This window comes from Dendrobates tinctorius, unplaced genomic scaffold (genome assembly GCF_039654945.1).
Source record: "Dendrobates tinctorius isolate UK_male_01 unplaced genomic scaffold, ASM3965494v1 ptg000035l, whole genome shotgun sequence".
Lineage (NCBI taxonomy): Eukaryota > Metazoa > Chordata > Amphibia > Anura > Dendrobatidae > Dendrobates > Dendrobates tinctorius.
In genome coordinates, this window is record NW_027361703.1 from 58,632,720 (window position 1) to 58,659,235 (window position 26,516).

Consider the following 26,516-nt stretch of genomic DNA (forward strand, 5'->3'; position numbering starts at 1 on the left):
GTGGCGGCAGGTTTTACAGAGCTCAGAAATATAGAAGACTGCATAGCGGCAGGTTTACTAGTCCACTAGTGATAATCTCTTGATAATAAAGCAGAGATTTTATCAAAACAATTACGGTAAATGACCCTCTGCACTATGCTGCTCCCAGAATGGATGGTAAATACCTGGTGATAGATTCCATTTATTATTATTATTGCACAGTTTTTTTCTCCATCAATCAAACAGTATGACATTTCTGAATAAAGCGTTCTAATAATCTATTTTCAGTAATGCCGTTTCCACAACGGTTCCAAGGAAATGGCATTGTTATATGGCCTGAGTTGGATGTTACAGTGTCTGTGCCATGGTTCATTGGGATAATGTTTAGAACCCGCCAGCCTTCTGGCATGTTGATGCAAATTAATGCTGGTTCTTCAACAAGGATTAACATTCAGGTAGGTTAACAAGTGTTACTGTGTAAGTGTAGAACAATGCTTAGCAATACATCTGTAAGTAACGCATGAAATTCCACACCCATTGATACTGGGGGTACTTAGACTGTGTCTGTTTGCATTGTACGAGCATCAGAAAAATCATCTGATCGATGCCCCTGAAATATGCCACTGTATATCTATATATCGCTCAAGGTCTCCTAAGTTGCTCTTTTAAAAGCTGACCTGCTAATTTACTAAAGGACTACTCTAGTGATTTCTTAGACTTTTTTTTAGCATTCTTAAGGGGGTTACACATAGCGAAACCTTCCAAATGCAAGCACCACACCTCAAATCAACTCCAGGCCTTTTATCTGCTTAATTGAGAATGACATAACGAAGGGATTGCCCACACCTGTCCATGAAATGGCCTTGGAGTCAATTGTCCAATTACTTTTGGTCCCTTTAAAAACAGGGTGGCACATGTTAAGGAGCTGAAACTCCTAAACCCTTCATCCAATTTTAATGTGGATACCCTCAAATGAAAGCTGAAAGTCTGAACTTCAACTGCACCTTAATTGTTTTGTTTAAAATTCATTGTGGTAATGTCTACAACCAAAATTAGAAAATGTTGTCTCTGTCCAAATATATATGGACCTAACTGTACATCAATCATGATCACAGTGTATTTGGCAACAGAAATAACCTTATCAAAAACTACAATCCTTTTTTTCCAACAGCTCTTGAACAGTTACCTGGACTTTGAAGTGTACAGTGGGGTCACTCGTGTAGCTGGTATGAAGATCCAGCAGATGAGGGTCAGTGACGGAGAATGGCATCACCTGCTCATAGAGCTGAAGAGCTCCAAGGATGGGAAGGACATCAAGTATTTGGCGATCATGTATCTGGACTATGGGGTTTATCAGGTAGAAATTAATGTTCCATCATAAAAGTTTGTAAAGTTGCAGTTTACCCGTAACCTGTCAGGTAAAAGTTCTTTTTTGTGCATCCAGTTTACGAGAAAGTGAAACTCGATGAAAGAGTTTCTGATTAAACCAAAATGATGGATTATTTGCTCATGGTGTTTTCTTCTGTGTCTGGACAGAACTCTGTGGAAATTGGCAACGATCTTCCGGGTGTGAAACTGAAGGCCATCTTTGTGGGTGGATTATCTGACCCAGACGGGCATGTAACACAGGGCTTCACTGGCTGCATGAAGGTAACTTTGCAGTAATAATAGTAGTTGCTTTAAAAAAGTTTCTTCCTTTACTAAATAGTAGACCAACTTGGTAAGCCTATGTTCCCACAGTAAGTATTTGGTGAGTTTTTGATGTTACCGATTTTCTGGATCTATTAGCTATATTAGGTTACTTTCGTTTTTTTTCATTACGTTTTTTATACTTTTTAATATTTGGCTTAGGTAAAACTTTATTGCCACAGTCATTTGCATTGTTTTAGTGTGCCACGGAAAAGCAATAAAAACACATATATAGTTTTTATTGTGGATTTTTCTTATATCATTAAAGTTTTTGTGGAAAATCTGCAAATAAAACACCCTTTTTATTGCAAGAGAGATAGACATGTTGCGGATTTCAAACACACACTGTAGGTCGGTTTACGTTGCGTAAAAAAAATAAGCACAGTGGGCATGAGATTCCTATAAATCTCATATACTTCCCTGGAACGGTAATTCACCAAAACTCATCTTGGGAACTTTGCCTAAGGCTAGGTTGACCAGCATATTTTCTCTCATCTGAGAGAATCGGGCCGATTGCAGTAATCACACTCGGATCAGAGTATGGTCAGAGTGTAATTCGATATTCTCAGAATAGGAGAACATGGGGGAAAAAATGTCTCCATCTTCTCCATTCTGTAAGCCCATGAAAATCAGACTACACTCAGATGTCATCCAAGTGAAGGCCGATTTTTTCATTTTCCGTGGACTCATTGACTTTCATGGCTGAGTGTTATCCATATCGGATTCAGATTGGATATGCTGCAATTTTTTTCCAAGGACTGTCTCGGAGCATGGCCCCAAATAATAATATTGGTCCGAGTGCAACCTGACATTTTGTCTGAGCACACTCGGAACGAAATACGGACATCTGCACGAGCCCTTAGTGTGTTATTACTGTCCTGTTTCTTGGATGACCAAAAAAACCAATAGTAGTAATTGCTTGCACTGTTTACAGGAGACATTAAAGTAAACTAAATTACTGCTGTAACTCATTGCATCGAGTTAAATTATTGTCACAGCATGGTCATTGGTGTAAACGCCTTATCCTTTATTATTCAATATTTAGGGAGTAAGAATGGGAGAAACGGCAACGAATATAGGAACACTTAACATGAATAAGGCTGAAGTCATCAACGTGGAAAGTGGCTGTGAGGTTGACAACCCTTGTGATGCCAATCCATGTCCTTACAACAGTGACTGCACTGACGACTGGGATAGTTTTTCTTGCAACTGTGAACCAGGTAGGACTAACTTCATGTTTGAAAGTAGGTTTGTATATAAGTTTATGTACAGAAAAGCCATTATTTATACTGTTGTGAATTCCCTTGCTCGGATTTCTGAGCCGAAGCTCCCTCTGGTGGTTACTGAGAGTAGTGGAGCTGGCCAGGTTGATGGAAGTTCCCCACCTGACGACGATAATTGGGAACCTGGGATTACCGGCTGGGAGCATATAATTAAGCTGGCTGCTCTTGAAGGTTGCTGGTGATTTTCCTCTTTGTGCATTTGGAGTTCTTTTGTCCCCTGCCTGATCTGCATGGTTCAGTTAAGTGATTCTTTTGCTAATCCTTTGCATCTAATTTGATTGTGCCTTTTTTTTGCTTTCTGCTTTGTTGCTAGGGTTCAGCGTACTCCCTGCTGGGGGCAGCGCTGGGCCCTGCTCTATATTTTACAGCTTGTGTCAGTTTGTTCAGTCCCCTGTTATGTTAGTATATTTTGCTTTGCTTCCAGTTTATACCAGAGTGCTGATCTAGCGGGGGGTGAGGTCGTGTGACCTCAGGTTTTTTGTATATCAGAAGTGTTGGATTTTTTTAGGGTTTTGTGCGTGATTGCAGACAGTGTCTTTTCTGTCCTGTCCTGTCTAGACAGCTTGGGCCCCACCGTTTGCTCAGTCTGTTTTCTGCCTGTGTTTGTGTCTCATCTTGTCTCACCGACAATATATGTTTGGGGTCTGTCTATTCCTTTGGGGATCTTCTCCGGGGCAGTTTAGATTTCACCTTTCTGACTTCAGGCTTAGTTAGTTCTCCGGCTGTGTCGAAACGTCTAGAGCATCGTAGGAACGCTCCACGGCTACTGCTAGTTGTGTTGATAGGATCAGGGGTCTGCATTCCGCTTAGTTACCAACCTCTCTGGTTTTCTGGTGGCTTAGCCTGGGCCTGCTATCCTCCTCGGTGCCCATTCATAAATAACATTATACATTTGGTAGAAGCTGGGAAGTAAGTGAAATTTGAGTCTCATGACAAAATAGAAGCCAGCATCGAAATCTGAAGACCAGCACAAGTCCAGCTTCTCTAACCAGTTGTAGGTGGTGGAGGAAGCCACGTCCAACCATATAACTCACACACGGCCAAGATCTCCATGACTAAATTATGCTCAGATAAGGCATATTGACAGGATGTGTTAAAAACTGTATAATTTGCAGGAAAGGTTGAGCTTTTCAAGTTTTCAACCTGTATAACTCTATAACTATTATTTGTAACCAAGGGGTTCAGGTTATAATTACTATGTCAAGTGGTCAATGTTTTTTATTCTAAACTGGCAAATTTAAATAATATACTAAATCTAATCTTTATGAAGAACTGCAAGACTCAAGCATCCATCCATGCCGCAGCCAGGAGTCACTGATCATATATCAGCATTGCTCACTTACTTGTGCACCGCGGTGTATAATAGTGACCTAATGTGCACCTCGTGACCCGGAATTACCAAGGATTAGAAAAACACAACCCTAATGATCTCCATCCGCTCACAGACACATAACACATGTGTGGCATTATCGGCATTCAGCACAGTTTCTGAAAGGTTTCTGCTCCGATGTGGCATCTGCCCAGCAGCACGTGTAACTATATCCTCTACTCTCCTTTAGGGTTCTTCGGGGGAGACTGCGTAGATGTGTGCAGCTTGAACCCATGTGAACATGTCTCTACTTGTGCTCGAAAGCCAAGCTCTTCTCATGGATACACGTGTGAATGTGGAGCAAGCTACTATGGACAATACTGTGAGAACAAGTAAGGGAAAAGTGACTGCTGTGTTCTGTCTCAGACGTCTGATATCATACCATGGGTTATTCTCCATTGTCATCTTCCCTTTATCTAATGTTTCGTTCTATCTCCCATTTTTAGAGTCGATTTACCTTGTCCTAGAGGCTGGTGGGGTAATCCTATTTGTGGACCCTGTAACTGTGACGTTAGTAAAGGATTTGACCCTGATTGTAATAAGACAAATGGAGAATGCCGCTGTAAGGTAAGGATGTGATGGAATCATTTTCAAGATGTTAAAGGAAAGTAATCATCAGAAAATAGCCTATTGTTTAAATCAAGTATTTGTGCTATGGGTAGTTTTTTAAAAAAATTTGCAATTTTTATTTTTTTAATATCACATATTTTATTTTCAAAAACTTGCAATTTTCAAACTGGCCACTAGATTTATACTTCCTGCCTTTCTGGGAAGAGTTTTCAATAAAGCTTTATATCAGTAAAGACAGGGCTACAATTATTTTTTTTAACACAAAGTTTATAATCAAAGATTCAGCAATCACAATAGATGCTCCGTTTGTTGTGACCTTTGTACACGCTCATTAGATGCTCAGTGTTTATTGTGCCTAATGTACATGTAGTTTTTCCTGAAACAGGAAGATAGTCTGAAAAAGCCCCAGTGGTCAGTGTGAAAATTGCAAGATTTCTGTATTTAATACAGATTGTGATATGTTGACAAGAAAACCATTGCAAGCAATTAAAAATATATGCTGTTATCACAAAAACATGATTTAAACATTGGATTATGTTTTGAGGATAGTTTCCTTTTAAGGTGTGAGGAATGGTTTAATGTCCACTTGAGTATGTAGATAAATAGCTTACAAGAACTTACAAAGGATCCCCACTTCAGAGACACCAATTATATACTCACCCAACTCATATTTTCTATATGAGAAAAACGCAGCATTCAATTTTGCAGTGTGTGAGCAAAATTTTTTAATGGCAATCCAAAACAATATTTAACGTTTCAGGCCTAAATTGGATCTTCATCAGAAACTGCCGCAGGATAGGCAATATGATGCAAGGTGGCAGCTATAGGAAGGACACACTCCCACTGCGCTGCCACCTCGCATCATATCTCCTATACTGCAGCAGTTTCTGATGAAGGTCCGGATTGGAATAGAAACGTTAAATATTGTTTTGGATTGCCATTAAAAACCATTTTTTTGTTCAAGTACTGCAAAATTGAGTGCTGAGTTTTTCTCATTATATTTATGGATCGGACCCCTTCTCGAGCACCACATTCTCCTTGACGGAGTGCTGTATATTTCTACAGCTATATGAAAAAATGGTCATTGATTCTCTGGAAGCACAATAAAAAGATCAGATATGTGTCTTGAAGTAATTAGTCTTTTTGTCTCCTTTACAGGACAATTACTACAGACCACAAGACAGTGACACTTGTTACCCGTGTGACTGCTTCCCTTCAGGAGCGTATGAACGTGGTTGTGACATGGAGACTGGTCAGTGCCCGTGCAAACCTGGTGTCATTGGGCGCCAGTGCAACCGCTGCGACAACCCTTTTGCAGAGGTCACTAATGATGGCTGTGAAGGTACAAACATTAAATTAAGCCTATGATTGATAGTGTTGTGTTCCGCTAAACCTCTATGTTATGTGTCATGGTTGAAACATATATATATATATATATATATATATATATATAGTAGATAGAGTTCATTCCTTCCACCATCCTCTGTAATTTGGTGGATTAGGCGGACACAGCCAAGGTTTGCATTCCAACCAAACTCCTTCATGGAGAAACACTGTCTTAATTGATCCGTCATGTTATAGGTCGCAGAACATACAACACTTGACTATTAGTCCAGATTCTATATACTGAGTACGTAGTGTCAGTGCGTATCTTGCACACATACAACTTCAAACACACCGTCTCTGATGGGTATTCCCAATATACATATAGATGGGATTTTATGCATTCTTCTACCATACTTTAACTAGAGAGGAAACCATGTGTGTTTCCATGACCAGCGTTACTACTAAATCACAAGAAGCGACATTGGGTTTTGTTATTTTAAACCTTTTTGGCACAGGATGAGTCCGCAGGGAACAGCTGCAGAGACTATGACAATTTTATTATTCTTGGCTCGTGAACAGTAGAGGGTGACAAGAAATGAAATGTTGTTGTACAGTGAAACAAAGTCTGTCTTCCTTGGTATGGTCTGCTCGCCATTGTGGTTCTGTATGACAATAATACAAGCGTGTTCATCACACGGTTGTCATTTCTCTACAAGGCTGCCGTTTCCTTACTCTGTGATGAAGTCATTAATTATACGGGAGCTTACCTGTGCCCGTCAGTCAAAGCCATTATCTCCAACGATGTTTGATTTGGTTTCCCCTTTATTGCAGTGATTTATAATGCATGTCCTAAAGCCTTCGAGGCTGGAATCTGGTGGCCACAGACCAAGTTTGGTCAACCAGCTGCTGTTCCTTGTCCCAAGGGATCTGTCGGTGAGTGTAGCCATAAAATCTGCTTGTAGAAGTATATGAAAATTTCATGGAGTATAAACAATATAAAGTGCCGAAAAGTTAACAGAAAAGAAAAATGTGTTAAAATGTTATTGCTAAAATTTATGAATCAGATACCACTTGATGGCACGGCAATATGTTTGTACAGACAATGATCAGGAGCCCATAGGACTCAAAAGGGAATGTGTCAAAATGGCCTAGTCTTCAAATGAAATAAATGTATTTATAAATATATTATTTTTTCCTTCATATCTATATTTTGATATTAGCAATTTTCATATTAACCCTAACATTAAATATTAGACTATTTAATGAACAAGTTTTAATCCGGACATTGTGAAGAGGGGAGAGGAGGTGATCTGTGACCATCTGCTATTGTGAATAGTGGTTCCAGACTGTCTACTGTTGAAGGAGGTGTTACCTTCATTCTAATCCTGCCTGTGGTGATAAGGAGACTACTGAAATGTGTGCTGTACAGAACATGAAATCTGATATTAGGCCTAGTGGCAAGTATGACTTTTTTATAGTGTTATTTCTGATGACACATTATCTTCATTATACCTCCTGAAATCCTACTGGAATTGTAATTATGAAAAGACCCAAACTTGTATTTTATACAACATGGATGACTAACATGGGTCTGCATATTGAGAGTGTAATAATGCTGCTGGGCTGCAGAAAAAAAAGAAAAATAGGGCCCGCACAACTTTAGTATTAAATTAATGTACAGGAGCACAAGTACGCTATGTGGCCAATATACAAACATATACAATCACTATGTGTCAACACACTTCAATTAATGAATACATGAACTCCATTAGTGCTGCAAACGTAAAAAAACATAAGGTACTTAGTGTATTTTTTATCAAAGAGGGCAAAAGCCATCCAACCACGTCAAGGTGACCTTTTAATGTGAATAGTCCATAACCACTATATGTCTTACCTCTCCATGTGCCAAACCTAGCTTATCAAATGAAGAGTTCATTGAACGGTACTATTGAGTAATATTGGTCAGTGAGGTGCCCCATTTTTATTCGGACAGCATACATATAATATGCCCCTCTGAGCGAGCCCTAAGGCCTAGTTCTCAGAGTTCAGAATTATGTCTGTCGGCTCCACTCTCGTGTACAGTTGTGTCACCCTATTACCAGGTGCTTTTATAGGATTACCTTTCTTTGTTAATCAGATCATTATCCATTTTTGAAGAGCACTGACACAGTAAAACATATGTGCGTTAGACACAATAATTCCTGATAATTATAGGAGGCTTCTTCTCACCCACTACTTCTTTTTCTTCCCTATCCATTACCTTCAGAGTTAAACACTGCCACGTTAATGCATGGTAGGCATGACAAGCTCGGCACTAAATTATTTACACCCTTAGTCATACCCTGCACACCTCAGACTGTTCATTTCCGCAGAATGCAGCGAGCACAATGGTAGTGTAATTATTGGGAAAAGTCATTTCATCTACATGTGATGGCTAGTGATGTATGCGACATATAGAGAACTAGTACTGTGCTAGTTTATGGTCACACTATATATACTCTTGTGAGTCTGATTGTTACATAGTCCTTATTTATGGGTTACTATGGTTTTATAATGTCAGATCAGGTGCCATAAAAGGACTGTCATAGTATTACTGCCCTGAGGAAAATCTGTACAGAATAACCAGTAATCTAAAACTTTCAGCCATCCCACAAAAGACGAGGCTTAAAGACCGACTTGACAGATGTTTGATAAATTCCACCAGCTAAATGTAAGAAACACCTATTCAGTTAGCATGATGTAAATCACAATGGGACAGGTCCATACAGCTACTGGATCATATAGCTTTTCTAGGTCAGTTCAGTGTATTTATTAGCATGTGTTATATTAAGGGGTAGTCCCATCTCCAAGGTCCTATTCCAATATGTAGTAGGAGAAGCGATAATAATGTTAGCAAATACATCCAATTAGAAATGTAGTATAGTTCTTCTGATTCACTATGTTGCTTTACCCATGTGCTGGGCATTGCAGTAGCTTAGGTATCCATGGCTACGTCTAATGGTAACTAATTAACTAACTGTCACTATGTGAGTGGTCGTAACTATGGGTACCTAAGCTACTGCAATGCCTTGCACATGAGATAAGCAACATAGTGAACCAGGAGAACTACACTACATTTTAATTTGAGGTATTTGCTAATATTAGTATTATTACATCTACAACGTATTGGGATAGGATCTTGGAGGTGGGAATAACCCTATAAGTTGTGTATATCAATGTTAGAAAAGGTACTACTAATCTAGTCTGTTATCAAAGCTTTAGGCAATCAGAGCTATGGTTCATTTATGGAGAGTCAAAGAAACCTTGATGGAGAGATTTTTTCATCAGCCACACTACATTGTACTGCTTTGCCACCCTTGCCCCCCGGTGCCAATCTAGTGGAAGAACATAGTGTGGTGTGTACAGAGATTCTCAGTTCCTTTCCATCATACATGGTCTTGATCCTTGATGCCATGAAACAATACAGCATGTTTTGGTTCTGAGAATATAAATCAGCTCATATATGATGAGGTATCATCCTGTACTAGGTTTCTTCCTACTTTTTTGTTCAGCGCCTACATTTGTTTCTTTCAGGGAATGCGATCCGGCACTGTAGTGAGGAAAAAGGCTGGCTTCCTCCCGAACTCTTCAACTGTACCACACTGACCTTTCTGGAACTGAAAACCCTGGTAAGAGCATTGCTAATCCGGGTCCATTTTACCAGCCCTCGTGTCAGCACACAATTCAGGGGGAAGCTGCATCAGATTCCATAGAAATGCCGGTAACAAAGAGGGCACTATTGTTTGCCTGCCTCTCAGCAGGTAGCCTGCTTTAGCTTGCGTTAGTGATGTACCAGAGGTGGGCAACAAAGCAGGTGAATTATTACTATTACTGAAGCCCCCTACTTTCCCGGGATATACTGCCAGCCAGATTGGATTTGGCTTACACTGGATGCCAAGTTGTGTCTAATGGTCTGCTAACACTGACCCACCGGCAGCACTAAACAACCACCGACTGGTAAATATCTACTGATCGAGTATCCTTTACTAGCCTATATACACCGGTAAACAGTGGTTAACGATGTTCTCTAAATGGTCTACAAATAGGTCATTCTGTGAGCAAAAGCTGATATTATTCTCGGCAGCATGAGTCCTGTTTACACAGGAGAATGTGCTGCTGAGAACGAAGTTCCTTTGTACACGACAGAAGATCACTTCACACAATGAACGAGCATTTTGCTCCCCGGTAACACTGAACGATTATCGTGAACAAGTGTTCCTAAGATTGCTCGCTCACAATAATCTTTCATTGTAAATACGTCTTCAAGAGTAACCAGTGTTTTAATTATAATTTCTGAAGTCAATAAGACACATGAAAATAAGCATCTCTGTAATATATCTTAGCAGAGAAATCTGCTTTTTTCTCCAACAGGACTGATCATACATTCTTAAAATTCTCAATTCATGGGTAAAATCTGTATTCAGCGCAGACAGACTTTCCCATTACTGAGATAGAAGATGGCGACTGCTACTGGTCAGATGCTATGTAGAGCTAGAGCCCGAGCTCCTCCCTTCTTTCTACATAGAATCTTATAAAAACCAACTGTCATCTCCTCTATTAGTAATCTGTCTTCACTGCATACGGGAATTGGGAATGCTGAGAATGATCGATCAGTCCAGGAGGAGAAAGAAGCGGATTTCTCTGATAACATATATTACAAAGTTGCTAATTTTGATGTGTATTATTGGTTTATAAAATAACAATTAAAACAATGATTACTCTTTAAGTCTGCTTCTTGGGTATTTATCATTTATGTTTTATGTCAACTAGATTTGCATTTGTGGTGTTTGTGTGGTGGTGGGTGCCCGGGTCGTGTGCATGGTCAGCCCTGCACTGGCCGCTGCTCAATAATGGAAGATTCTGGTAAAGTGACCCTTGTTCCCCTGCCGGCAGCCTGTGTACTCAGCTCTACAAATACACTTTGTTGAAATGAATGTCAGGAATCCTGTGCATGTCGTGTGGTGCCGTTATACCTCTCATATTAATTGCACTAGAGCACTACGCGTGGGATGGGTATGTGCACAGCTCACTGCCACAATGCATAGAAGTAACATCAGCCTGTTAATGAGATGACACAGACCTTTGTCTGTAAATTATTATCACTTCAGTATTAGTCTGTGAATGCAAAACAATTGTGACCTAAGTAAATATTCTGATTATTGTCCATCTGTTTTACAGAATGAAAAGCTTCACCGGAACGAGACCACTTTGGATGGAGTGAAGTCCATTGAGGTCGCGCGAGTCCTGCAGAATGCAACCAATTACACCAAGTCTTTCTATGGGAATGACATCAGAACCAGCTATCAGATACTTGTGAGGGTGCTGCAGTATGAGAGCCAGCAGCAAGGCTTTGACTTGGCGGCCACTAGAGATGTCGAATTTAATGAGGTATGCTTAGCTATCATGTATGGCACTATGCGTTAGTGCAGAACTGATAGGCTCCTTTCTATATACTGTGCCTTCCCCGTCACATCCTCGTATGCCTTACGTATTAATATGTTATGTGACTGGTGGTAGCATACATATTGTACGGGCCTGAGAAGAGTATCGGACCTTAGAGAACAGTAGAGTATCTTAGACTGTCCTGAGACCATGAAGATAAATATAAATGTCATTCTAACAAATGTCACTCGATTATTCCTATGTACACAAGATGCTGTCTCCGTAGTATAACTGTACAGGAATTGGTGAGCGAAGAATTGCACACAGCAATTTACAAGGCGTAGATGGTCAGCTGCTGCAGATCCACATAGGAATTATAGGGGGGAAAACACGTGGCTTTTCCGCTCTGCCGATGAACTGATGAAATGGTGCCGGATACACCGTCTTTGTTAAATGCGGTTTTATTATCAACGCTTTTCAAAGTTGACATACTTCTTCTTTAGGATATAACCGAAGTTATAGAAGCAGGTGATATTCTCATTCTACATACAGTTGCAAACAAAATTATTCAACCCCCAATGCAAATTAGGTTCATTAGCAAACTTGCAAACTTTCTGTTGCTTGCGATAAACCAGTGAAACAAGAACAATTTAAGTAGCTCAACACAACTAATATAAGAAGTGGTTTCTCCAAATTCAGCACAAAGGCCCCGATTCATTAAGACTGATGTTTCGTAGGGCAATCAGTGAGGGGCGTGCAAAAATAAGATGCGACAAAGTCATTAAAAGGCGCCTGCCACTTAAATTTCAGTTCATCTTATTGATGGTGTGCTCTTCCGTGCGCCTCGCTAGAAATGATACACAAGTCAAAAACTGGAGTGACATTACCAGCATAAGAAATGCCACTACTTTTGAAGAATTTGGTGGGCGGACATTACCACACCCGAGCTCCACCTGTCATGAAAAAGTCAAAAGTCGCAAAATTTTTGTGCAACTTCACTTTGCACAAACATTTAGCGACTTTACAAAATGTTTCACACCACAGTGTAAACACTTTGATGAATGCTACTTTTACTGACTAATGCAATCTCGGAATCATTCAATCCTTCATGACAAGTGTCTTTAGTACATACAAGAGCACCCTTTGGAAGTTACGATTTCCTGCAAACATGATGGATAGCCACACACCTACTTCTGGCAGCGATCCTGAGGAACCTTTATCCCATTCCTCACAATGGTCTCCAGTTGACTAATGCACTTGGGATTATGTGTTGCAACTGCCCTGTTCAGACACAACCAAAGGTTTTCTATGGAGTACAATTCAGGCCACTGTGAAGGCCACTCCAGTGTCTTCCAGGACTTCTGAAACCAAGTGTTTGCGGCCTTTGAGGTATACTTGGAGTTATTGTCCTGTTGGAAAGACCAGTGATGCCCAAGCTCCATGTTCCTCACAGAAAACATGACGTTTTCTTCTAGAATTTCCTGACATTTGCAGGAATTCCTCTTCCGATGACAGAATGCAGTTTTGCATTGCCAAAGGAAGCAAAGCAGCATTAGAGCCTTACCAAGCCACTGCCACCGCTATTCTTCACTGTTGGCCTCCAGACTATACTGCTGAGCCTCTGGCTTGAAAATTCCAGTTTTGTTTCATTGCTTCACAGAACAGAATCCCAAACCATCTATGACTTATATCATTTTGAACATATTGGAGCAACTGGGTCAGTAGATTTGTGTGTCTTGGACTATGTTCCCATGATGAGCCTTGGTGCGTCTTTGATGCTGCGTATTTTTGCTGCGTCAAAAACCCGGCGTCCTACAGTTCCAGCAAAGTGGATGAGATTTATAGAAATCTCATGCCCACTGTGACCTCTGGGGCTTGTTTCAAATCCTCAACATGTCAATTTTTCTTGTGGCGTCCGACTTGCATAGACTTGCATGAGATGAGTAAAGTTCGCAGCTAAAAAACGATCATGCGCTTTTAGTGCGTTTCTGCAGCAAAAACGCATGTAATCCGCACCTAAAGAAATCATTTGTGAAGATTGACTGTTCGATCTGTGCGCTCTCTGCTGTTTCTAGCAGAGGTCGCATTACCTCTGCAGCATCGGAGAAGCACAGGGGATCTGAGGCTTGTAAGTGCACTCAGCCACAGCAAAAGTGGTTGGTACCCTAGGCAATGACCTATAAACTGCAAGATTATAAATCCCTCTGTCCTTGAGACGGAGGGGACTTTTAATAACAGGTAAATTAAGAGTGCTTGTTTTTACAAGAACTTTACAATTGTAACCAGTTAGGAACATGAGACAACTCATTTCGATTGTTCTGCTTTCATTGGTTTATTGTAAACAGTCGAAAATTTGTAAATTTTGCTTAGAAACCAAAGATGAAATTGGGGTTGAAAAATTCGAAGTGCAACAGTGTGTTCCGAGTTTACCGAGTAAGGCAGTTGTATAAAACATGCTGAGGATTTATGGTAACCGGACTCTTTGTGAGCAGTAAATAATGATATACAAGTCAGATGTAAGGTGGACTGTTGAATGACAATATCTAAAGATCATCAACGTTCCTTGAAGACAGGTTAATATGTCTGCCGCCTGGGGCTCTAAGCTTCTTTCACTCTTCTCAGAGTTTTGGAGGCTGAGTCCTAATTTCTTAACAGCACTGAGCATTGGAGCCAAAGCAGTGTTGGGTTTCTAGTTTAATAATTGTCGTAATCTCTGAACTTGGCTAAGAATTACCAGTGAAAGCTGCCTTAAGGGATTACTAGTAAGTAATGCAATTTGCAACCAAGAAGTCCATTATGAGAGAAACAAAACCTTGTTGAGGTTCAGTCATTTTTAATGTTTTTCCATAATCTACTAAAACTGGAAATACATATTTCTCAGAAAATATGGGGATCTAACTGTATCCTCAAGGGCTCCTCAACTGTAAAGGCCACAGGAGTCAAAGGCTGGTATGTACTTTTCTCGTGCTGATAGAACAGTGAAGCAGTATATGCACCTCTCTTTTTTTTGCCAAATTTTCTATTTTATATGCACCAACAATATTATAGGAAGAAAAAGAGGGAGGCGAAATTTGTGCCCCCTATGACACATAGAGAATACTGACTGAGGACAGATTTGTATATCATGGTGACTTTCTAATATTTCATTTTACAGAACGTCATCCGTGCAGGCAGCATAATATTAGATCACAGCAACAAAGAGTATTGGGACCAGATCCAGAGGACTGAAGGGGGTACAGCACATCTGTTGAAACACTATGAAGAATATGCCAACAACATGGCCCGGAACATGAAAAAAACCTATATGAAGCCCTTTATCATCGTAACTAAAAATATTAGTAAGTATTATGTTTGAGTAATAGACCACGCTTAAGAAGCTTACTGTGAAAATCCTTTTCCAATTTGTAAGTCCATGCCATATTATTTTAAAGATGCACTTTACCATTTGGTAAAAGGCTGAGATTTTTCTAGAGAGAAAATGTATAAATCTCAGAACATATGTGTGCGTCGTAGTAAATGAGTTTTACTATCCTCTGGTGACTCATGAACGTTTTAAGAGCTTAGTCCTGATCTCAGGTATTAAAGGATGGGAGTGTTTGGCAGCGGCATAGTACACACATATTGATGATCAAGTCATGCCTCTGAGTTATGTATTACACATACGGTGTGTGGGGCTTCTTTACATTATAACATTACTCTTAATGTTCATTATCTCATTAAATCAACATACGCAACTCAACATTGAAATTGCACCACCAAGAAGGAAAAGTCATTGAGTTATGGAAGTCACGGGATGGACAGACATGTTAATAATTTGCAAATGATGAATTTTTTTTTTTCCAAAACACTTGCATTATTTAGTATACATGTACTTACACGTCTTGGTTTTAAATGAAGGTTATTAATGGTTGTCTGAGGAACGTTCTGCCATGTGAATGCACTTGGAAAGACATATCATCAATATCTGTAGCTCCCTCCGCATTTGCTAGATGCGAGACAATTACAGAGATGCTGAAAGCCATGGTAGCACTTTTAGGCTGCTTACGGTAACACGAATAACATGCATCCAGGAATTGTCATGTTGAAAAACAGCTCCCGAGACATTGGAGAAATGAACAGACCGCTGGTTCTATGACCAGATCAATGTAAGGCTGAGCTGTTCTTCTTCTAGAGGAGAAGATTTGAGGGAACCAGCTACCAATTATGGCTATATCCAGCTGACCTAATAGTGTATTCAGTTCATGGACACGATTCCAGGGCGGTGCATGGATATGGTCTTTGTCGACAACAGGTAAAAGTTACAAGGAAAAGGATGTATTCAGCATCTCATACGCAGGAGGGTAATTGAAAACACAAAACTTTATTTAGTCCATGTTACAATACGAGTTAAAATCTATGAAAATGAAGTAGAAAATATCTAGCAATGGACCGCCTTACGTGTTTTGAACAGATATGTTTTTAGTCACAGTACAGGAAGAAATGTATATTCTTCACACGTTTCCTTGTAATTTATGCCACACCTTTATCCCAGGCATAGTGTCGGTGTGAAGTTCCTTGTGAAGACCTCTGTTGGCATGGCCCATTCAGTGTCCAGACCAATCTGCAGCTATCATTGCTTCCTAGAAAAAATCAGAACTCATCGATGAAGTTGATACACCTCCATTATTCCATCTGGAGACTGAGTGGGCAAAACCATGACCTTCACGTGGGAATGTCATTCTGGTCCTACTCCCACAATTATGCTGTTGGGTGACATAATGTGTGGTTCAGTTTTCATCCAGGTTCACTAACAGCTTGGCTAATTGGCTAAACAATGTAATCATTGTTCTGATCGTTAAACTAGTGGTACTGTCATTTCTCCAAAGTGTCAGGAACCATTTTTCACCACAACGTGCTACAATGGTCTGCAATGTCTCTCATATCTGGTTTGCCATTGCTCAGAAATTGCAAAGGCAGCTGCCAGCAATGGATCTTGACGATCTATGTGTCCAAGTGCATTGAGTATGACAGAAAATTCCTCAGGCGGGTATGTGCTAATCATACCAAGGTAGGTAAATGTATTTCCGTGTGTGATGCTCAAACTTAATGCTGAATAAATCAAGATGTTTTGAAACTTTCGTTTCATTTTTTCATCATTTGCATATCATTACCTTGTCTATCCATCCTCTGAATTGCATTATTCCATGACTTTTCATTCTTTCAATGTTGTGGAGTGTATACAGGGGTTGGACAAAATAATGGAAACACCTGGAAACATCAACAAAAGTTAGTTTAATATGGTGTAGCTCCACCTTTTGCGGCAATTACAGCCTCAGTTCTCCGAGGTATGGATTCATACAAGGTGTGAATTGTTTCCAAAGGAATTGTAGCCCATTCTTCAGTTAAAACACCCTCCAGTTCTTTGAGCGACGATGGCGGCGGAAATCAACATCTAACTTGAATCTCTAAAATCGACCATAAATGCTCAATAATGTTGAGGTCTGGGGATTGTGGGGGCCAGATGAGATGCTCAACTTCATTACAATGTTCCTCGTGCCATGCCTTAACTATTCTAGCTGTATGAATTGGTGCATTATCATCCTGAAAGATGGCGTTCCCCTCCGGGAACAGTGCTTGAACCATAGGATGCACTTGGTCGCCCAAAATGCCTAAATAATCGCGGCTGTTAATTCTTCCATGAAGGGATATTATTGGCCCAGCGGATCTCCACGAAATAGCACCCCAGATCATCACAGAACCTCTGCCATGTTTTACGGTTGGGAGAAGGCAGTCTGGATGGAATGCTTCTTTCGGCTGTCTCCAAATGTACACTCGGACGGAGGTCGGAAATAGGGTAAACGATGATTCGTCTGAGAATATCACGTTTCCACTGCTCGAGGGACCAATTCTGGAGGTTTCTACACCACTCTAAACACTTGGAAACATTTGTCATTGAGAGCAGTGGTTTTCTAATTGCAGCTCTTCTGTGGAATCCAGATTTGTGCAGCTCCCGACAAACAGTTTTCGTGGAAACTGGGTTCTGTAGGTCTTCATTGAGCTCAGCAGTGATTTTCGGAGCCGTGGTCTTGCGATCCTCTCTCACAAATCGCTTTAGAGTCCGACGGTCTCTCTCAGTCAACTTCGACTTTCGGCCGGACCGGTGCTTTGCTGCGGACGTTTTTCCTTCTCTTTCAAACGCAGTCATTACTTTGGTGACAGTACCTCTTGACACGCCAAGCATTCGGGCACTTTCTGTTACTCTAGCGCCTGCCATACGAGCACCAACAATTTGCCCTCTTTGAAAATCCGAGAGGTCTGCCATTGGTATCAGGTTTTCAGCAATGTTCTTACAATTCTGCAAAACAGACAGTTAATTTACAAACACATATCACATAACACAAATAATCAACTACAAAACATTACCACATGTCACGGTTTGCATGTTTATAACATGTTCGAAGATTATGATGCCAAAACGTTAGGTGTTTCCATTATTTTGTCCAATCCCTGTTTATCTATAATAATAAATGCCCTAAGCAGCTTCCGGTTGTAACAACTTCCGTCCAGTTGTAACCGGTGATGTCACCGCACACCTCTTTCCATGTTAACCCTCAACACACACACTCCTCTCACCTTTCACCATCTCCACTCACTCTTTCACTTCACATACGACTCTTTCTCTCACTCCGTCTCTCATACTCACGCCGTCATCGCCGCTGATCCACGATCCCCGACATCTTCTTCCGCCGGCGCCATCCTGGATCCAGACGTCCTCCACGCCGGCGACATGTTCTTGCGGCGACGCCATTTTGGATCGGCGAAATCCCGCAATAGTCAAGATGGCGTCGCCGCAAGAACATGTCGCCGGCGTGGAGGACGTCGGGATCCAAAATGGCGTTGGCAAAATCTTGCAAGATTTCGCCGACGCCATTTTGGATCCCGACGGCATCCACGCCGGCGACATGTTCCTGCGGCGACGCTATTTTGGATCGGCGAAATCCCGCGATACTCAAGATGGCGTCGCCGCAAGAACATGTCGCCGGTGAGGACGACGTCAGGATCCAAAATGGCGTCGGCGAAAACTCGCGAGATTTCGCCGACGCCATTTTGGATCCCGACGTCGTCCACGCCGGCGACATGTTCTTCCGGCGACGCCATCTTTAGTATCGCGGGATTTCACGATACTCAAGATGGCGTCGCCGCAAGAACATGTTGCCGGCGTGGACAACGTCTGGATCCAGGATGGCGCCGGCGGAAGAAGATGTCGGGGATCGTGGAGCAGCGGCGATGATGGCGTGAGTATGAGAGACGGAGTGAGAGAAGGGGTCGTATGTGGAGTGAAAGAGTGAGTGGAGATGGTGAAAGGTGAGAGGAGTGTGTGTGTTGAGGGTTAACATGGCAAGAGGTGTGATGCTATCGCATCCTCCCGATGCGATAGCATCGGGCCATAATCTAGTGTACATTATAATTTCATCTATCCCTAATGAGTTCAGAGCTCAGGCCTTGCACGCATACAGTGTAACCAGTCTGGTTTAATTATTTCTTCACAGTTTAGATACAAAAACCTGTTCTGATTATAACATTTGTGAAAGTTACTGGGAAAAACTGGAAATAACATAATTACAATATTGTTCCACTAAGATGTTTTGCGTGCAGTAAGAATGTAATCCATACCTTTCATTCTGCGACTTCTTTCCTCCAGTTATTGCAGTAGACATATTTGACAAGGCGAATTTCAGTGGAGCCAAAGTCCCCCAGTTTAATGAGATATATGAAGATTATCCTAAAGACTTGGAGTCGTCAGTCCTGTTTCCTGATACTTTGTTTAAGCCCTCTGAAAAAAAAGGTAAAATTACAGTCTTTTTTTCACTCATCCTTGTTAATACCGGACTTAACTGTGTTAGGCAACATGCAGTGGTGAGATATGGAACTGTGGAAATGTAATATAGCTGTGTTTCTATATATACAAATATATATAGCTGTGTCTCTATATCATATATACAATATGGTAGGTTTGTATCTCTAGTCACATGATTATTATATTATTATACAGGACGATAAATCAAAAAGAGAAGAAACAAAGGAAGAGGCAAACAGTCAAAAAGTCCCATAAAATTAGTACTTTATTAATAATTTATGTAATAAACAGACATTAGGTACATGGAAAAAGAGAGAGAAAATGGACAGGCGTGTACAAAGGCAAGAATAGGCCGAATATGCCGCCTACATAGTCCAGGATGTAGACCCTATATAATGATATAGTATAATCAGTATAGGGAGTCCAAAAACACATGTGTCTTTCACCGCACAATTTATATGAAGCCAATGCGTATTATCATAAGCGGGGACCAACGGGACTCCCTAGTAGGTGAGTAATCAAAGAACAAGTGTTCATAACGAATCCAGCATTTAAAGGGTCTGTAACATTACCTGAAGACAGTGTAGGCGAGCACACAACGACCTGACCCCGACGCGCGTTTCGGAGCGTACCGTCCCCTGAGGAAGGAGCGGTACGCTCCGAAACGCGCGTCGGGGTCAGGCCGTTGTGTGCTCGCCTCCACTGTCTTCAGGTAATGTTACAGACCCTTTAAATGCTGGATTCGTTATGAACACTTGTTCTTTGATTACTCACCTACTAGGGAGTCCCGTTGGTCCCCGCTTATGATAATACGCATTGGCTTCATATAAATTGTGCGGTGATTGACACGTGTTTTTGGACTCCCTATACTGATTATACTATATCATTATATAGGGTCTACATCCTGGACTATGTAGGCGGCATATTCGGCCTATTCTTGCCATTGTACACGCCTGTCCCTTTTCTCTCCCTTTTTCCATGTACCTAATGTCTGTTTATTTCATAAATTATTAATAAAGTACTAATTTTATGGGACTTTTTGCCTCTTCCTTTGTTTCTTCTCTATTAAGACTGCAGTTGTCTGGATTATAGTCCAATATGTATATGTGACTTGGATGAATCACTTTGCCATGTAACTAATTAAGTTGTTGGTTTCACGTATACTATGTATACCACAATTATATTCTAGGACGATAAATCAGCATAAACTACTACTTGTCAATCATCATTCCTGGCAACGTCTTCATTCTTTTATGTCATAGTAACATAGTAACATAGTAACATAGTTATTAAGGTTGAAGGGAGACTTTAAGTCCATCTAGTTCAACCCATATCCTATCCTAACTTGCCCTAACATGTTGATCCAGAGGAAGGCAAAAAAAACCCATGTGGCAACAGTAAGCTTCACATTGGGGAAAAAAATTCCTTCCCGACTCCACATACGGCAATCAGACTAGCTCCCTGGATCAACGCAATATTAAGGAGACTAGTGTATATACCCTGTAATATTATACTTTTCAAGAAAGGCATCCAGTCCCTTCTTAAATTTTAGTAGTGAATCACTCATTACAACATCATATGGCAGAGAGTTCCATAGTCTCACTGCTCTTACAGTAAAGAATCCGCATCTGTGAGTATGCTTAAACCTTCTTTCCTCCAGACGTAGAGGATGCCCCCTTGTCCCCGTCACAGGTCTAAGAGTAAAAAGATCATTAGAAAGGTCTTTGTATTGTCCCCACATATATTTATACATTGTAATAAGATCACCCCTAAGCCTTCGATTCTCCAAACTAAATAACCCCAAGTGTAATAATCTGTCTTGGTATTGCAGACCCCCTAGTTCCCTAATAACCTTGGTTGCTCTTCTCTGCACCCGCTCCAGTTCAGCTATGTCTTTCTTATACACCGGAGACCAGAACTGTACACAGTATTCTAAGTGTGGTCGCACTAGTGACTTATATAGAGGTAAAATTATGTTCTCCTCATGAGCATCTATGCCTCTTTTAATGCATCCCATTATTTTATTTGCCTTTGCAGCAGCTGCTTGACTCTGGCCACTAAATGTTAGTTTGTCGTCCACCCATACACCCAGGTCTTTTTCAGTGACTGTTTTGCCCAGTGTTTTACAATTAAGCACATAATTATACAACTTGTTCGTTCTACCCAAGTGCATGACCTTACATTTATCCCCATTAAAGCTCATTTGCCATTTATCAGCCCAAGCTTCTAGTTTACATAAATCCTCCTGTAATATAAAATTGTCCTCCTCTGTATTAATTACCCTGCAGAGTTTAGTGTCATCTGCAAATATTGAAATTCTACTCTCTATGCCCCCTACAAGGTCATTAATTTATATGTTAAAAAGAAGCGGGCCCAAAACTGACCCCTGTGGTACCCCACTGCTAACCGTGACCCAGTCCGAGTGTGCTCCATTAATAACCACCCTTTGTTTCCTATCCCTGAGCCAGCTCTTAACCCACCTACACATATTTTCCCCTATCCCCATTGTTCTCATTTTATGTATCAACCTTTTGTGTGGCACCGTATCAAAAGCTTTTGAAAAGTCCATGTACACCACGTCCACTGCATTCCCTTGGTCCAGTCCGGAACTTACCTCTTCATAAAAGCTTATCAGATTAGTCTGACAGGAACGGTCCCTTGTAAACCCATGTTGATATTGGGTCATGAGGTTATTTTTCTTCAGATACTCCAGTATAGTATCTCTTAGAAAACCCTCCAGGATTTTACCCACAGTTGAGGTTAAACTTACTGGCCTATAATTTCCAAGTTCAGTTTTTGTCCCCTTTTTGAATATTGGCACCACATTTGCTATACGCCAGTCCTGTGGTACAGACCCTGTTATTATGGAATCTTTAAAGATTAAAAATAGTGGTCTATCTATGACTGTGCTTAATTCCTGCAGTACTCGGGGGTGTATCCCATCCGGGCCCAGGGATTTGTCAATTTTAGTGATTTGTAGACGCCGCCGTACTTCCTGCTGGGTTAAGCAGGTGACATTTAATGGAGAATTTTTATCCCTGATCATGTTATCCGTCATGGGATTTTCTTGTGTAAATACTGTCGAAAAAAAGTCATTTAGCATATTGGCTTTTTCCTCATCCTCATCCACCATTTCACCCAGACTATTTTTAAGGGGACCAACACTATCATTTTTTAGCTTCTTACTATTTATGTAGTTAAAGAATATTTTGGGATTATTTTTACTTTCTCTGGCAATGAGTCTCTCTGTCTCAATCTTTGCTGTCTTGATTTGCTTTTTACAGAATTTATTTAATCTTCTGTATTTATTTAATGCCTCATCACTACCTACTTGCTTTAATTCTCTAAATGCTTTATTTTTATCTCTTATTGCGCCCCTTACAGCTCTATTTAGCCATAGTGGTTTCCTCCTATTTCTCGCATGTTTATTCCCATACGGTATATATTGTGCACAGGTCCTATTCAGGATGCTAATAAACGTCTCCCATTTTCTTTGTGTATTTTTATGTCTCGGGATATCGTCCCAGTTAATTGCACCAAGATCATCTCTCATCCGTTGGAAATTTGCCTTCCTGAAGTTTAGTGTCCTTGTAACCCCTCTACTACACATCTTATTAAAGGATACATGAAAACTTATTAATTTGTGATCACTATTACCCAAGTGACCCCCAACCCTTACATTTGATATGCGGTCTGGCCTGTTGGTTAATATTAGGTCTAGCAGTGCCCCCCCTCTTGTTGGGTCCTGAACCAGTTGTGAAAGGTAATTGTCTCTCATCGTTGTCAGAAACCCATTACCTTTGCTGGAACTGCAGGTTTCGGTTCCCCAATGTATTTCAGGGTAGTTGAAGTCCCCCATAATAATGACTTCTCCTTGAGTCGCTGCTTCATCTATTTGCTTTATGAGGATATTCTCTGTAGCTTCCATTATTTTTGGAAATTTATAACAAACCCCTATCAGTAATTTATTATTTTTCCCCCCTCCCCTTATCTCTACCCACAGGGACTCAACATTTTCATTAGATTCATATATATTATCACGAAGGATGGGTTTTAAGGATGATTTTACATATAAACACACGCCTCCCCCTCGCTTATTTGTACGGTCATTTCTGAACAGACTATAGCCCTGTAAATTAACCGCCCAGTCATGGCTCTCGTCCAGCCATGTCTCAGATATCCCCACCATGTCATAATTATGTTCCAACAACATTAACTCCAATTCCTCCATTTTGTTGGCGAGACTTCTGGCATTAGTATACATGCACTTTATGTATCTCTCTGTACCTCTATTCTTTCTTAAATTATTAACTGTTCTAACCCCACCCCCCATGCCACCTCCACCCCCAATGTCATTATTTGTGCCCAGGTCTCTATCTGCACTGTCTTCCCCTCCTATAAAAGGAATACCCTCCCCCCCGTCCCTAGTTTAAACACTCCTCCAACCTTCTAGCCATTTTCTCCCCCAGCACAGCGGCACCCTCCCCATTGAGGTGCAGCCCGTCCCTAGCGTAGAACCTGTAGCCAACTGAGAAGTCGGCCCAGTTCTGCAGGAACCCAAACCCCTCCTTCCTACACCAATTCCTGAGCCTCTTATTAACCTCCCTAATCTCCCGTTGCCTCTCTGGCGTGGCACGTGGTACAGGAAGTATTTCCGAAAATACCACCTTGGAGGTCCTTGCTTTAAGCTTACAGCCTAATTCCCTGAAATCATCTTTAAGGACCTTCCACCTACCTCTAACTTTGTCATTTGTGCCAATGTGCACCATGACTGCTGGATCCTCACCAGCCCCTCCCAGTAATCTGTCAACCCGATCAGCGATGTGTCGGACTCGAGCGCCAGGTAGGCAGCACACCGTTCGACGATCCCTGTCTTTGTGACAGATTGTCCTATCTGTTCCCCTAATAATTGAGTCTCCCACTACCAGAACCTGTCTGGCCTGCCCTGTTCTCCTATTTCCCCCCTTACTGGAGAAGACACTCCTCCGGCTTTCAGAGGACATGTCTTGCTGCAGCAGTGCTACTCCTGCACTAACACTCCCCTCATCTGCCAACTTAGCAAACTTATTGGGGTGTGCCAGATCAGGACTAGCCTCCCTGGTGCTCTTCCCTCTACCCCGCCTTCTAACTGTCACCCAGCTAGCTGCTTCATTGTCCTGCAGCTCCAACCTAGAATCCCCCCTCATCTATCCTGTTGAGCGTCTGCTCAGTGAGCAGAAGACTCTTTTCCATATTGTCTATGGATCTCAGTGTTGCCAGCTGCACATTTAGATCCAGTATCTGGGCTTCCAAATGCACAACGTGCTCACATCTCGCACAGCAGTATGCACCCTCGACCGGCTGTTCAAGGATTTCATACATGCGGCAAGACGTGCACTGGATGGCATTGGCTATAGTGGAGCACATCCTAATGGGGATTGCACCAGACAATATGATAAGCAAAAATGAATTTAAAAAAAAAAAAAAAAGTATTAATATAACAGCAATTCAGTAAGAACTCCCTGAATCTAAAGTCACTGAATTTCAAGTCACACACTTACCACAGTTCGCACTTACGCTCAGGTCACACTCAGCTCGTTCACACTCGCTCAGGAAGAAGATTGTCGGTGCCATAAATCACTTAAAATTACTTATCACTGCATCAGAAATGTAGAAGTCATAGTAAATGTCGACTGCATGGGATGTGGGGGGATAAACATTACAGTACATGTGATAGAAAGTACCATACTTCTTTTGATCTGCCCTTGATGTGTTACACTTTAATATGTGAGCTCTCTCTAGTTTCTTTCGAGTCTCATTCATCCTTACGGAGAGGAAATGAACGTGGCTCAGTCTGTAAGGAAACGGACTGAAGAAGTCTGGATGCATAATGTGGACTAGCACCTTGCCCATACGTGATGTACAGCATACGGGAACCTTTTTCTGTATTACTTGGTTTCATAGTGTGAGCAGATTAAGCTGGAATCCTAGCTGTCCTTTCCAGATTGACACATAGTGCATGTTGTACATCATGTTCTGGTGTGTGAGACAGCATGAATTATATGGAAATTATTGTTAGTATATTGGCATGCACACCATTACAGAAGACCTCCCTGCCACCAGAGGTGCTCCAACCCCCGACCTACTGTCACCTTCGCCAATAGCCTGTAAGCTCGTGAAGTGTCCTCCCCCTCTACACGAGTATGTCACTTATTTTTATGGATCCTGCTCTGCTCCCATCTCTTTTGAGGTCTTCTGACACTTAATAAAATATTCAGAATTGAGAGTCCTCAGTGGTTGATACCTTTTAATGGCTAACTGAAAAGATGGTAACACATTGCAAGCTTTCCAGACTACTCAGGTCTCTTCATCAGGCTAGACACTTAGTGACACTTAGTGAGGTGAACTTCAAGAGTTGGGGTCCATCCTGATTGGGTCCACCTTGTCACGGTGGGATGGCTCTTTTGATCAAAATAATGCCAACTAAGTACCCTATGTTAGTTACATCTACTATTACTATTTATACTAAAGGACATTGGCTCATTTTGTTTTTATTCTAGGTTTTCATTTAGTTTACTGCATTTTATGTATATTTGTTAACCCTTTTGACATGTTCAGCACCATGGAATTAATGATGCTTCAAAAATAAATAATAATAGTGATCGAGTGCTCGGATTTCTGTGGTGAGAGCACTAGTGATGAGCGAGCGTGCTCTGGTAATATCCAAGCACACTCGTGTTCTAATCGAGAATTTCTGAATGCTCGAAAAATATGCTTGAATCGGCGCTGCTGTTTGACAGCCCCAACACATGGAGGGCTCTCCTGTTTGTTAGTCAATCCATGCATGTGTTCCGGCTGTCGAACAGCAGCGAGACATGCATCCACGGCGACTCAAGCATTTTTTTCGAACATATCAAAGTCACTCAATTAGGACAGGAGCATGGTCAGAAAACACCTTATCCAAGCACACTCGCTCATCACTAGAGAGCACCTTTCTCTACACCAGTAAGGGGATGATATAGGACTGCTTGGAAACTAATAAATGTCCACTCTTTCTGTGACT

General features: G+C 41.2%; 1 protein-coding gene across 4 annotated transcripts in view; it reads left to right on the forward strand.

Annotated features, from left to right (window-relative positions):
- Positions 1 to 26,516, forward strand: part of CELSR1 (cadherin EGF LAG seven-pass G-type receptor 1) — a 220,635-nt gene that overhangs the window by 163,729 nt on the left and 30,390 nt on the right. For all 4 annotated transcript variants that reach the window (XM_073573501.1, XM_073573504.1, XM_073573502.1 and 1 more), the window contains exons 9-20: positions 268 to 434; positions 1,151 to 1,336; positions 1,516 to 1,629; positions 2,714 to 2,888; positions 4,511 to 4,652; positions 4,767 to 4,887; positions 6,049 to 6,232; positions 7,048 to 7,149; positions 9,790 to 9,884; positions 11,434 to 11,643; positions 14,792 to 14,975; positions 19,319 to 19,462. In XM_073573501.1, coding sequence (XP_073429602.1) covers positions 268 to 434; positions 1,151 to 1,336; positions 1,516 to 1,629; positions 2,714 to 2,888; positions 4,511 to 4,652; positions 4,767 to 4,887; positions 6,049 to 6,232; positions 7,048 to 7,149; positions 9,790 to 9,884; positions 11,434 to 11,643; positions 14,792 to 14,975; positions 19,319 to 19,462 — 1,824 coding nt within the window. The remainder of the gene's footprint in view (positions 1 to 267; positions 435 to 1,150; positions 1,337 to 1,515; positions 1,630 to 2,713; positions 2,889 to 4,510; positions 4,653 to 4,766; positions 4,888 to 6,048; positions 6,233 to 7,047; positions 7,150 to 9,789; positions 9,885 to 11,433; positions 11,644 to 14,791; positions 14,976 to 19,318; positions 19,463 to 26,516) is intronic.